The 14334-nt window shown below is 38.9% G+C and overlaps 1 protein-coding gene across 1 annotated transcript in view; it reads right to left on the reverse strand.

The window, feature by feature from the left end:
• Positions 1-14334, reverse strand: part of GIGYF2 (GRB10 interacting GYF protein 2) — a 115695-nt gene that overhangs the window by 80718 nt on the left and 20643 nt on the right. Inside the window, exons 5-6 of the mRNA XM_027875274.1 lie at positions 8032-8146; positions 6406-6446 (exon numbers count right to left, since the gene is read on the reverse strand). Coding sequence (XP_027731075.1) covers positions 6406-6446; positions 8032-8146 — 156 coding nt within the window. The remainder of the gene's footprint in view (positions 1-6405; positions 6447-8031; positions 8147-14334) is intronic.

The raw sequence follows: 14334 nt of genomic DNA on the forward strand, positions 1-14334 counted from the left end.
GCTCACCAAATCTGGTGTCCATTCTATTGCTGGACAATGCCAACTGTTAAGAAAGTTCTCCTTCCCTTTCCAGGTGATAATCTTTCAAATGCTTGAGTAAAGCTATTCCACCTACCAAAAAGCCATCTCCCACATTCTCCTCCCTCTCAGCCTGAGGCTTCTGGTCTCCAGTTAAAACCATCCTCCAAACCTAACCTCACATGGCACAATATCTCAGGACGTTCACCAATCTATCAATGTCTGCTAAAATATGGTACACAGTACTCTGCACGTGGTCTGACCAGAATAAAGTGTAATGGGAGGGTTATCTCCATGTTCTTGGAAGATAGAATACTCAGTGCTGCCAAAGACCATATTGTGTGGCAGCCAGGTCACACTGCTGAGTTGTCCCCACCTGTCAGTCCACTACACCCCATTCTATCCCATCTTATTCAGAGTCTTGTTGACGGTCTAATCATGTCTGCCCCTTCGTGTACTTGGGAAGATTTTTTGAAACCAAGTATAAGGCTGCTTTTAGCTCTATTACATTCCATCTTAGTTTAATTTGGTCCAATTGGTTCTAACCTGTTTAGATCATTCTAGATTCTAATTATTCGGTATGTTACCTAGTCATACCAGCTTTTATACCATTTGCTAATCTGACAAAGAAAACACCTCTCCCTTTATCCAAGTTACTGAGAAAAGTCCAGATCCCTATACCATCTCACTGAAGTCCTCCTTCCATGTTTTTATCTAAATGTTAAGTACTCTTTGGGTCAAGCCACAGAACCGATTCTGAAACTAACTTTATTATCATCTAGCACATCTCTCCCCATTTTTTCTGTAAACGTAAGAAACTTGATCAAATATTTTGCTAAAAGCCAGGAAAACTTTATCTGTGGCATATCCCTGATCTATTGACTTAGTAACCCTGTCAAAAAAAGATACATTAGTGTGGCATGCCTTCTTCCTAATAAAGCCATGCTATCTTGGATCATTGCTTCTTTTTCTAGTAAATCTGTCTCAAATCTGACTCTCACAGAGCATTCTTCAATCAACCTAATGAACAAAACCTTGCACTCTTTTCTTGGCATACACTTTAAAATTTCTTTTCAACACTAAACTACACCTCAACTTATAAAATAAGAACGCACAAATTCAATCTTTCCAAATTCTCACAAGGAGTTATTATTCTACCTCCCCCCTTGGAAGTCCCCACTATTAAATTTACATGGAAAAAGAAACTGGAGGAAGATGAATATTGCATTAGTGATGACCAAGCAAGGACAGGAAACATGTTTAGAATAGTACATGTCAAGTTAAAGAAGAAGCTGTAAATTTAATGCTTGCTGAAATTTTTTTTAAATAGAGGCAGGATAAAAATGGCAAAGAGAAAAGGCCTGGCTTAAAGACTATAATAGCTATCTGCCACTTGAAAAGTTGTTTTTTGGTTGTTTTAAGGATATAGTAACAAAAGGCTTCTATCCTAACACAAGATTACTGGAATTACTGACCAACAGGGAGTATCAGATGCACTGAGCAGCTAGGGGCCCAGTGGATAGAGTGCTATGCCTACAGCAGGCCGCTTGAGGCCCCCAAAGCAGCCCACAGGCCAGATGTTGTGCAGAACTGTTTTTACAGCCTCTACATTTTTCGCTGGCCACCCAAAATCCTTTGGCAGGACTGGCCTAGACTCAAAAAGACTCATCTTCCTCAGTTCAAATCTGGCCTCAAGACAATTTTGAACTATGTGACCCTGGATGAGATACTTAATCTTGTTTGCCTCAGTTTCCTCATCTGTAAAATGAGCTGGAGAAGGAAGTATCAAATCACTCCAGTATTTTTGCCAAGAAAACTTCAAATGGGTCATGAAGAGTAGGACACAACTGAAAACAAATGAATGAAAACAAACCAAAAGCCCTTGGATTATGAAAAATATAACTGACACTTATATTGAAAGCTTTCCCCTAGTAGACTGAAAGGCTTTCTTTGACGTTATTTCCTTTACGCTCAACCCATAACCAAGTAAGGAAAGAGGTCCAGGATCATAACCTTCACGTTTCCAATGTACAATCTGCATCGCACCCAGAAGAGTACACAACAGGGAGGTAGAGGAAGAGGGAGCAAGGATGACAGGTTCACACATTGCCTTCATTCTAACATAGTCACTACTCAACACTTCGCTTGTTTGCATTTGTGTCTTACTTCTTTATGACACGAACATTTACCACCACCTTAAAGTGGGCTGTGTGAACAGCTAGTCAGTGACTCCCCCTCTCTGGAGGTCTCTCAGTAAAAGCCAGATGATCAATCATGAGTCAGACAGAATGGACAGGTGAGTCTTGTTTAGGAAGAACTTGGACTCCACGTGACCTCTCAGGGACCTTCCGATTCTGTGAAATATTCTTAGAGTTCACTATGAATAAACTCCTGGGGGCAGTGTAATGAAGCATTAAGGGCTTGGCTGAAGGTCAAGATACTTACACTTTGCCGAATGAGCTAAAAAATCTTCCTTTGCTAGTAGCCATGTAGCAACTAGAACATTTTCAGTTTCTCAGTACTTTACATCAAAAAGGGGCTATTTAGAATCACATACTCACATTACAAAATCCATTAAGTTTATTAGTATCATTTTAGTCCCTGACATTTACATTACTTAGTATCAACTAAGAAACTTCATATGAAATGTGCCCTAGTGTTCATCCCACTGGCTCTTAATGTAATTTCTGTGGAAGGCAACTTCAGTGTAGAATGTTCACTCCTGGTCTCCATGGTAATGGGCACAAACTGAGTGCCAATTAACAGGCACCTGAAGGAGCCCCATTCTCTAACCCACAGGCTCTCGAGGGTGGAAAGCCAGCCGGGTTTGGAGTCAGAGAAGCAGAGGTTCCCTGTGCTCCACTCTGTGGCTTCCTAGTTGTTGTTTGACCTAAAACCAGGCACCAGGCATCCCTGGGTCAAGTTTCCTCATCTGTTAACGTGAGGGGGCTGGACTCAACAATCTTGAAAATCACCTCCACGTCTGAATTGGGATATACAGCCAAGTTCTAAACAAGCAGCAGGAAGATGAGCTTTTATTTCCCCCCCAAATGTTCCCTATAAGCCCATATTACACTCTAGGAGAAAGTCCTCCCCGATCTTAATATCTCTGCAAGTTCCCAAACATCAGTATTGGGATGAAGCTACCTATAACTTAGCCTTCTTGGTGTGTCTAAAGGGAAAGAGCCCGGGAGGGAAGTGTTTGTCTTTACTGAACACACTCTGAATACAGATACTTTATGTGCAAAATTACCTTCATGGGATTAACCGAGTACAATTATAACCCTTCCATATGGTTTTCCATAAGCTATTTCACTCATCAGAAACTTCTGGCTTTTTCTTATACTTCATTAAACAAAGAGAACATGAATACATTAAAACAAGAAATGGTCACCTATTGATGCTTCAAAGTGGTTGCTAGAATTTCTTAACCACGTTAGTAACATCTCTATATCAAATGGAATAATATGAATGGTATTCTCATTACCTTATTAGTTAACAATACTGTAGTAGAAAGGATCATGGGCTTAAAAACCCAAAAAAATTCAGGTTCAAATTCACTAGACATCTGGGTGACCATGAGCAAGGGACTGGATTCCCCTTTCTGAACCTTAGTTTCTTCTTCTGTAAAATGAGGCTATTAAAACCTGTAACACCTACCTGAGAGGAGAGGATTTATGTAAAGTGCCTCATCTACCTCATGATGTGACATCAGTGTCAGCTGCTATTATTATCATTCATTTTAACAGCATAGAGGAAGTCTCTTTGGGCATTTGCAGGGATATGTAGAATCCAAGGCAGTTCATGTTCCTTCCAACTGTATCTTTCATTTTACTTCAAATATTAACAGGTAATGGCTTACATTGTGCTTTAAGCTTTACAAAGCACCCCACCTCCAAACGCCATGCTGCAGAGGGCATTAGTAATCTTCCAAGCCAAACTCCTTATATGACTGATCAAGGGACAGAAGCCCAGAAAGTTTGGGTAAATGCCCAAGGTCAACCAGACACAAGTGGAAGGTCAGCTCTGCTTATTCAGAACCCAATATTCTTCTCACTACACTATACTAGTTAGTCAGTAACATTTATTAAACACCTACAATGAGCCAGGCACTATGCTGTGCACAATACAAACCCTGCCCTCAAGGAGCTCACGGTCTAATGAAGGGGATGGCATTATGACTCAACATTAAAAAGCACAAGACTGATAGATAGTTCTACAACATGACTCCTGACAAGCTCACTAAAGCCACAACGGCACAGGTCATTTGTGATAGGTTTCTTAAGTACCTGGATCTGCTAACCAGAAAGTTTGATTTTGGTCTCTCTTGCCCTGAGTCCATGAAAACCCAGATTAATAAGATGACAGGGACTGAGATATAAATGACTAAGTAAGGAAATCTGTTCCTGAAAAAACACTAATCGTGACTGGAATTAGAATGGTGCCAAAGTAATATTCACCTGTTTTTACTTTCTCTCAACAGCAATAACTAGTTACTTTTCAGTCTCCTAACTTAGCATTGCTGTACTGACGCCAGCCCTGCCCAAAATGAGCTTCCTGAAAACAGAAGCTGGCGCTAGGTCTACCATGAACACTCTTCTGTGGGTCACCATGTCATATCTGGACATCTTATAGAGGGAAGTAGCGGCTTCCCGCACATACCTCACATTGAGTGGCATTAGACACTGTGACAAGAAAGCTTTGCAGGCTAATACTGGCCAGTTTCTGCTATAAATTCATCTTTTGGTTCCTCATGGCTATAGAGAAAGAACTTTCATTTCTCTTTAAAAACTGAATTTAGAGCTGTTAAAGAGAGACATCTTACTTTTAAAAATTCCCTAGCACATAATAAAGGACCCAAGTTCATAACAGCAGAAAACTTTCATTACATTGTCTAGACCAAGACTACAGACTTCTCAGTCAAGATGGTCAATGGAATTCCTTCCCTTAAGCCTCAGTTCAAGTCCCATCTTCAGCAAGAAGCCTTTGCTGCCCCCTCCCCCTCCGCTCTAGGAGGCCCTCCCATGACTCTGCAGGTGTCCTGTGTGCACACAGTTGGTGGTACATTGTCTCCCCACCTCGGAAGAAGGTCTCCTGAGGACGGGGACTGGGTCTGCTTTTTGTTTGTTTAAATAAACCCAGAGCTTAGCAAAAGAGTAATGATGTAGTAAACACTCAATAAGTGCTTACTATCTTTGGAGCTAACCTCTAGAAGAGCCTCAAGGTTTACAAAGCACTTCATGTGTATGATTATCTTAAGTGATTCTCTGATCAACTCTTTTAGAGAGACTTCTTGTTCAGTCATCTTTGGCTGTGTCCGACCCCTCAAGACTCCATTTGGGTTTTTTGGCTTTTGTTTTCTTGGCTGAGATACTGGAGCGGTTTGCCATTTCCTTCTGCAGCTCATTTTACAGATGAGGAAACTGAGGCAAACAGGGTGAAGTGACTTGCCCAGGGTCACACAGCTAGTTAGTATCTGAGGTCAGATTTGAACTCAGGAAGAGGAGTCTCCCTGACTCTAGGCCCAGCACTCCAGCCACTATCCACATCTACCCTAGCTGAGAGGTACTATGAGCATTATTAACTTCATTTTACAGTTGAGGAAAGAGGCAAAGTGACTGCCCCAAAGTTACACAGATAATAAGGCTGAGAGGTAAGATTTGATCTCAGGTCTATCCTGACTCTAAAGCCAGCCTTCTGTGCACTCTATCATAATGCCTTTCCTATCACAGCAGCATCTGTAATAATTCCTAAGGCTCCATTTTGCCAAAAAGCTCTCACCAAGCTACTTGACCTAGACTCCAGACCATAATCCAGTCCTTTGGTCCAGAATCCATAACTGCTATCCTATTTCTAAACCAGGTCTACACAACCTGCAGCTGGCCAAAGGATTTCAAGCAGCCTGCAAAAAATGTAGAGAAAAACATCCTTTGCATGTAGAGGCATGTAGAGGAAATCCTTTGGCAAGCCACAGGTTGTGCAGGCCTGTTCTAAACTATACTTTTCTTATAGGAAATTGGAAACGTACTGCCCCATTTTTCAAGTAATCTTAAAGCAAAGCTTTCCAAATGGAAAAAAAAATTAAACCTCCAAATTTTCCACAAATACTACATACAATCTGCCTCCTTCCCCAATCACCCTTGCCCCAAAAAGAATTGATGCAAACTCACAGTTTTACAAACCACCACGGGATTCAGGAAATAGTTAAATATCCATTATGAAAACATCATTGCCATGCCTCTACCTGGGAACCTATACCATATAGAACACATAGGAAATATATGGCCACTCTAGTTTGTCTTTCCCTATAAAATCCTAGAATAACTCAAAACTGAAAACAAGCAATTAGAGAATGAAAGTCATAATTCGAACTTCCAAACACCTTACCTGAATCTTTTCGCCCTGGTTTTTCAAACCGTCTGTCTCCCCTAGAAAAACAGAAATAAACTTTTGAACAAGGACTATGAAGCCATATGATAATTTCAACGCCAGTTCTGGTACACACTTTCTTCTTAGCTTAGGACTAGCAACAAAAAAGAGGGGTAAGACTCACTAGAAAGGCCCGTTTCATTAAACAACCTGAAAAGACAAGCCTTTAGCTGCTCAAGTTCACCTTTAATCCAAGTAAACATTTTACTAGAGATTAAATTATCTATCCTGAGCGACATTGGATGACTGAAAACTAAAATTCTCCAGAGACCGTAGTATCCTATTAGTCTCAGCCAAATATGGGCCTTTGTTTCAGAAAGAAACATGGGGTCATGAAAAAGACCAGGTAACTTCTCAAAGGCAATATAGGCTTCTCCTTCCTAGTCAATGATGGACCCAATTCATTGTCTCTTCACGGTCTAAGACGTGTAGACTGATGGACCAGCTCTACTATACACCGTCCATCCAAGTGGATATGACAATCTGGCCAACAGGCTTTCTTCATTCATTTGGTTCATCTTATGTGGACAGTTGGGGCCACACCCTTCTTAATTACTATGCATCTGGAGAAGCACACAGTAGGCCTAAGTAGGATATAATATAGAGAAGTGCATGAAGAATATAAGCACGACTTATGACATTGGAATTAAATGGAATATTATTGTCATAAGAAATTCTCTGAATTAAAGAATTTAGAGAAATTTTCTAAGACTGGTATAAACTGTCACAGAGTGAAGTGAACAGAACCAGGAAAATAATTTATACAATGACCACTATAATATAAAGAAAAACAACACTGAAAGACATCAAAACTCAAACCAATTGCATGAACAAGCATTACTTCAAAGGACTGATGGTGAAGAATGCCTCTAGCTTTTTGGCAGATGGGCGATGGACAATACAGACATTTTCAGACAAGGCCAATGTGTTGATCTGTTTTTCTTGAATATACTTATTTGTTTTAAAAAAAACAAAAACAAAGGAAGGTTGGGGGAGAGGGAAAGGAGAGAATCACTGGGAATTCACAACATTTTAAAAAGACAAGAATACCAACAAAACATTTTTAAAAGCTATGTACATAGCAGGAGAAGGATTTCTGCCAGTCACAGAGCAAGAACAAGGGATAACCAATGAACAGCCCACAGGCCCCACTGGTATCCACACACTATCAAAGGAAAATGAGGACAGCCCCTAACCCATTGTCAGGATTCCCTACGGAAGATTTACGTGAGGACATCAACAACAGTTGCACAGATAAGAATACTTGGATTGGTTGCATTCTGTACCGATGAAAGGAGCACCCACATGGATGAGAGATCCGACAAAGTACTGACAAAGTGAGGACAGTCTTGCTGAGAACATTATTTGTTAAATGCACAGGAATATTATTCTTCAGGAATATTCTCCTACTGGGTTTGTTCCATCTCTCCTCTCACAACATGAGCAGGTTTTCAGCCCAGACTGCTCCTCAGACTATCAAACCAATCCAATGTGTGGAGTGACCTCACCCCAGAAAGAGGAGGGAAGTGAAGGGTTCCCAGGACCCACGTTTGGGGCTGCAGAGGCCACCAGGGCAGGGGTTACCTTTCTTCCCAGCTCTGTGATCGGTGCATTTCTCGGCCGCCGCCACCTCGGCCAAATCCACCCTCAATTTCGTCAAAACTTCTTTGGTAAAAACCACCTTCACCTCTGCCTCGACCTGCAAAGACAAAAAAACAAACAAAAACAAAGAAAACGAAACAAAAAACAGAAATAAGTGGCCATTACAGCAAGACATTCACAGAGCCATCAAAAAAGGAGGAGTTTCTATTCATTGTCCTCACATAAAAAAAAAATCTCTTCTGATGACAGGTGGGAATGATCATGTGACCTGAAAGGGCACATGGATATTTTTCAAAGTTAAATACAAAACGACAGATTTTCAAAATTATCTGTATTTATCTATGCATCTTCTCCCTCCTCTGTAATAAATAGTCAAAGACTGACTACAAAGAGCATAGGTGTATCTTAAAACAGCAGAGCCAAAGGCATAATAGATTGTATGTCCAACAGAACAATAAATGTTGCTACCACTTAAAAAAACCACATAAAAAATATTTCTAGACGTTAGGCACTCATGTATATTTCAATAAAATGGCAGTACAAATAAATTAAATGGACAAACCTTTGGGATTTCATTCAAAGTGGCTCGTAGAAGAAATAAAACATATAATACACAGAGATCTAATACAATAAAAGGTTTTTTGTTTTGTTTTGTTTTTTTTTTTGGTGAGAGCAATTGGGGTTAAGTGACTTATCCACAGTCACACAGCTAGTGAGTGTTATGTGTCTGAGACTGGTTTTGAACTCAGGTCCTCCTGACTCCAGGGCTGGTGCTCTATTCACTGCGCCACCTAGCTGCCCCTATAATAAAAGTTTTTTTATGGTGATACTCCATGATGGGGGAAAAGTTGCGATTTGGAAGGGATAGGTCTTTATCCTTCCAAGGGGTAGAGAGTAAGTAAAATAAGTAAAGAGAGACAATAAGAAAATAACGTTTTTAGTTGAAATGAAGCACTCTACAAGGTATTTCAAAGCAAATAAAATAATTCTATCCAATGAGCAATAATTATGGCTTATAATATGGTGGAAAGTCAAGAGCTTTACTGACAGATAACATAATTGTCATTTGCTAGAGGTTTTTAGTGAGTTGTAAACCTTCAACAATCTCTGGTTATATGAAAAAAAGAAAACATGCGATACATTTCAGACATAATGGTTCTAAAGCAGAGGTGTCAAATATGATGCACTCAAGTACAGCAAAACCAGATTAAAATGTAACTGGGAAATATTTTTTTTTAAAAAAACACAACAGAATATACAGGGTTAATATGTTATTTTTTAAAGTTGATATACACCCACAGAGATTTTTCTGTATCGTTTAGTGCCCTCCTTCTTCCTTTCTGTTTGAATTTGATACCAGGGGCCTAGAGTATGTTTTCCCACAGGCTACTCTTAAAACAGATGACCGCTGAATGTACATGGTTAGAAAGTATACTGATCTATCTTAGGTTATAAACAACTCTGAAACATTCCAAGGTCAGCTGTATCACACTAAATATTTAGATCAATTTATTAAAAGGAAACCAACTGTGAACACAACAAAGAAACTCACTATTTAAAAGAACTGTCAGGAATTCTTTCAATAATGCTGTTCATAAATACCAACTAACTTATAAATTTTGGTTTATCAAAGTTACCTTAAAGTAAAATATACTCTTGAAGATCAACAAAAGTAATAGAGGTGACAAAGACTCGCAAATCACAAACCATAAAAGTGAAAAGAGATCCAGCCTCACATGCAACCACCTCCACCCAACCACCACAGATGGTTATTGAGCTTTCTACTTTGATGTTTCAATGAAAGCATGTACCTTCCTTATATTTAACCAAAAGTGTTTAGAACTTTTGTTCCTAAAAACGAATTGTCATTCTCTAGGTAGTAACCAATCCCAAGCTAATTAAGACTGGTATACCTCTGAATCTGTAGATCAATTTTATATTGGTGTCACCCAACCATTAAGCAATAAATCTCTCTCCAAATATTGGCCTATTTATCTTTCTTTAAAAAATATACTGTAATTCTGTTTTGATGTCTTGAACATGTCTTAGGAGACGGACTCCCAAATATTTTAAGTAGCTTTACTTTATTTTGAGTGGAATTTCGCTACCATTTTTCCATTGGTTTTGTTATTACTTTATAGAAATGCTGATAACTTATGTTCATTTATTTTGTTTCCTGCGATTTTACTTAAAGTATTGTCAGTTTTTTCTGATTCTCTGAGATTAGCTAAGTAAACTCTAATGTCACCTGCATGTAAAGTATTCCATCTATTTGGTAATGTTTATGTCTTTATTTTCTTTCTCATCTTACTAATATCACTTGCATAGCTAAAAATGTCAAATAATAGTGGAAAGGGGTAATATACCAATTTTAACCTTATATTTAGTAGGAAAATTTCTAATGCTTCTCCACTGCAAATAATGCCAGTTTTTATTTTAGAGATATAATTTTCATATTAAAAATGCCCATCTATACCTCTGATTAAAAAAAAAAACAACCATAAATGACTACTACATTTTGCAAAAGTCTTTTTGTTACAACAATGTAATCATGTGGTTTCAGTCATTTTTATTTTCAATATTTATGATGGTTGTTTTGTAAGGTTGAAACATCCTTGCATCCTTGGTACAAATCCAATTTGTTCAAAGTAAATAAGTTTTAAAACATATTACTATGATTTTCAGCACTCGGTCTACCGCTGGCATCGAGAAAAACACAATATCTACTTCCTCCTTCATGTGATAGTACTTAAAATATTTAAATACAGATATTATATCCCTGTTTCCCATCCCCAAGTGTTCTCTACGTTAAAGCCTGATGTTCAAATAACAGGTGCCGCACGGTTTCCAGAACTCTTACCAACCTATTCTTGTAGACTGTCTCTGCATATAGCATGGTTTGTCAAAATCCCTCTTAAACTTGGGGCACTCAGAATCGAACACAACAATGCCAAGGTAGTCAAAAGTGAACATTATTACTTCACTTGAGCTGGATATTGTCATCAGTTAACACAGACAAACCATACACACTGTTTAAGCAGTTCTGTCACTATCAACTCCCACAGAGCTTTTCTATCAGTAGAAACTTCCAAGTCTTAATTGCAAGATTTAGAGGTGAACAACAACTTCCCATTTCATAAATGCATACAGAAACCAAGTGCAAGGTTTATTTTCGTCCCAGGAATTTAGTCCAGGCCCACAGAGAGTACCTGAATCCTAGTTCTCCTATCTCATAAATTAGTGATCACTGCCAGATTTGCTATCATCAGTAAGCATGATAGGCAAAGAAGGTGACAACTTCATCCAAGTCACCGAAGTATATCCAGTCGAAGTATGACTGTTCAAATAGCTATGAATGAACCCAACTGTACTATGATCCAAATTTCACTTCTCCATATTATCTACAAGGATAGCATAAGAGAGTTCATTATTTTAAAATCAAACTGTATCTAAGGCACTCCTTTGTTCTACAAATCTAATCATTTTGCCAAAAAAGTAAATTAATTTGGTTTGGCACGACTGAACGCTGGATACCCACTGCACTTCCTATGACTGTCCTAAGGTATCAGAGATCATCCACTGCATAATCCACTCCACAATTTCCATGAGAACAGATGTCAAGCCGACCTCCATCTTTCTAGCTTTTCTGTTTTTTATTTTCCATGTCTATTCAAAGACTACCAATGGTGCTAATCCATCGAAGTGAACAGATGCTCACCTACTTGGAGAAGAGAATGTTTGCCTTCACTCAAGTTTGATGATCCTTGATTAAAAAAATAAAATCAGGCATAGTAAGAGTTAGATAATTCTGTTTTTCTCATATGGAAACCTCAAACCATTTTCCCACAAGCAATGGACTCACCTCTTCTTTATTTTTATCTTTATCATATCGTAAGCATTAGCCAATTCTAGGCTGACACTGTTCTCATAGGACTGTGCTATCTGTTACATAATTGTCCTTGACTCTATGGCCCATCTCCTCCATCTTGGTTATGTGTCAGATTTCATTATAGTCTCGCATAAGCCCTGTTCAGGCACTTGGGTTTTCCAATGTCATTCCTCTGTCACCTCCCACATACAGATATTTTCTTCCTCATCAAGTATATCCATGGTCATTTAGGCAGAATTTCATTTCTGAGACTCTTCTGGCTCTTTTTCAAAAAAACCTTCTCCTTTGGAATCTCTATCAAGAACAACTAATCCTAACTTCTGAAAACGTTTTCCTAAAACCTGGGAGATGTGTTTAAGCACATCTCATGTCCCCTTCTCTTATTATAATTGGTCACTTTCTCCTAAGGTTCTTATGAATTCCAATTCATCAATCAGCTTTCCCTTTTTGATTATAACAAAGTTCAAATGTACAACAGTTTCTGCTTTTGCTTCTAAGAAAGTAAATTGTCAGTAAGTCAAAAATCTATGAAGTTTTGGATAAATGAAACCACTAGACCCTGCTGCTGTTCCAGTTTTATAGCCGACATTAAGATAACACCTTTCACATTCTTATGAGCAGCTCAGTTTTGTTTTGCCATTTCAGTCATGTCCAACTCTTCGTGACCTTATTTAGGATTTTTCTTAGCAAAGACACTGAAGTAGTCTCCCAGTTCCTTCTCCAGGTAATTTCACAGATGAGGAAACTGAGGCAAACAGGGTCAGGTGACTTGTCCAGGGTCGCTCAGCTGGTAAGTATCTGAGGCCAGATTTGAACTGAGGAAGACGAGTCTTCCTGACTCCAGACCCAGCACTCTACTGACTGCGCCACTTAGAGGTCCGTTTTATATCTGCAACTACATCACTATTTGTTTCTTCCTTTGTCCACACTCAAATGCTTTCTTTTGTGCTTATTACATACTAAGGTTTATAGATTTCTACACAGGTGTAGACTTTAGTATGTAGTGAATGCCTTAATATAAAAGAAAAGTAGTGCAGTTAAATAAAAACAGCACTGAACTAGATTCAGAAGACCTGGGTTTGAGTCCTGGGATATACCACTCATTAGTTCCGTCATTCCAAGAAAGTTACTTAGGAGGCCTAGTTTTCTCATCATTAAAAGTGGATAATAACCCTTCTTTTCTTACTTCACGTAATTATTATGACCAAAACAGATATAGTACATAAAACACTTATGAAAAACTGCTTTACACTTCTATTCTTATCACTCCTTCTCCAATTAATTTCTTTTAAACCAAACATTTACTGACCCCTTGTCATATTTAAATTACAATTCCCATTCCACCAAACCTCAACAATATCTAGGAAATTATACTGCCCTCCATCTGTTCAAATTTAGCTCTGCAATGGTATGCCTGTGCACGTATGCGCGTGCGCACACACACCTGGTTCTGCTCACTTTACTTTGTATCAGTTCATTTAGGTCTTCCCAAGTTTCTCTAAAATTATCCTCTTTATTATATCTTACAGCACAACAGTATTCCACCATAATTTCATCATTCCATTTCATATATATGTAGCTTCAGTATTAAACACACACACACACACACACACACACACACACAGACACACACACACACACACACACACACACACACGAGTTTTATTGCTGGGCACTCTTCTCTCTTCCCCTCAAACTTCTGTTTACAGCTTCAAGCCTTTGACTCCCCATCATTCTTCCTCATCTTCAGAAGCAGAACTTTACCCCTCCCTTTCCAGTAGCCTACAGTTCTAGTAAGAAATCAGTCAAGGAAACCAAATCCTACGAATAGGCAGTTTTCAGGAAAAGAAATTAAAGCTATCAAGTCACGTTAAAAAATGCTCTAAATTACTAACAACTATTGTTGTTTAGTCATTTCAGTCATGTCTGACTCGTCATGACTCCATCTGGGTTTTTTTTTGACAAAGATACTGGAATGGTTTGCCAATTCCTTCTCCAGCTCATTTTGCAGATAAGGAAACTGAGGCAAACAGGATTAGGTGTCCAGGGTCACACTGCTAGGAAGTATCTGAGGCTGGATCTGAATTCAGGTCTTCCTAACTTCAAGCCAGTGCTCTATCCACTGTGCCACCTAGCTGCCCTCACTAATAATTAGAGAAATGCAAATTAAATCAACTCTGATGTGATTGGTTAACGTGACAGAAAAGCAAAATGATAAATGCTGGAGAGGATGTGGGGAAAAAAGGGTACACTAACTTAAGTTAAGGGAGTCGTGAATTGGACAAACCCCTTGAGAGAACAAGTTGGAACTATGCCCAAAGGGCTCTAAGGCTGTGCATAGCCTTTGGCCCAATCATACCAATATTAGGTCAGTATCCCAAAGAAATCAAAGAAAA

The sequence above is a fragment of the Vombatus ursinus genome, unplaced genomic scaffold (genome assembly GCF_900497805.2).
Source record: "Vombatus ursinus unplaced genomic scaffold, bare-nosed wombat genome assembly UNPS02014808.1, whole genome shotgun sequence".
NCBI lineage: Eukaryota > Metazoa > Chordata > Mammalia > Diprotodontia > Vombatidae > Vombatus > Vombatus ursinus.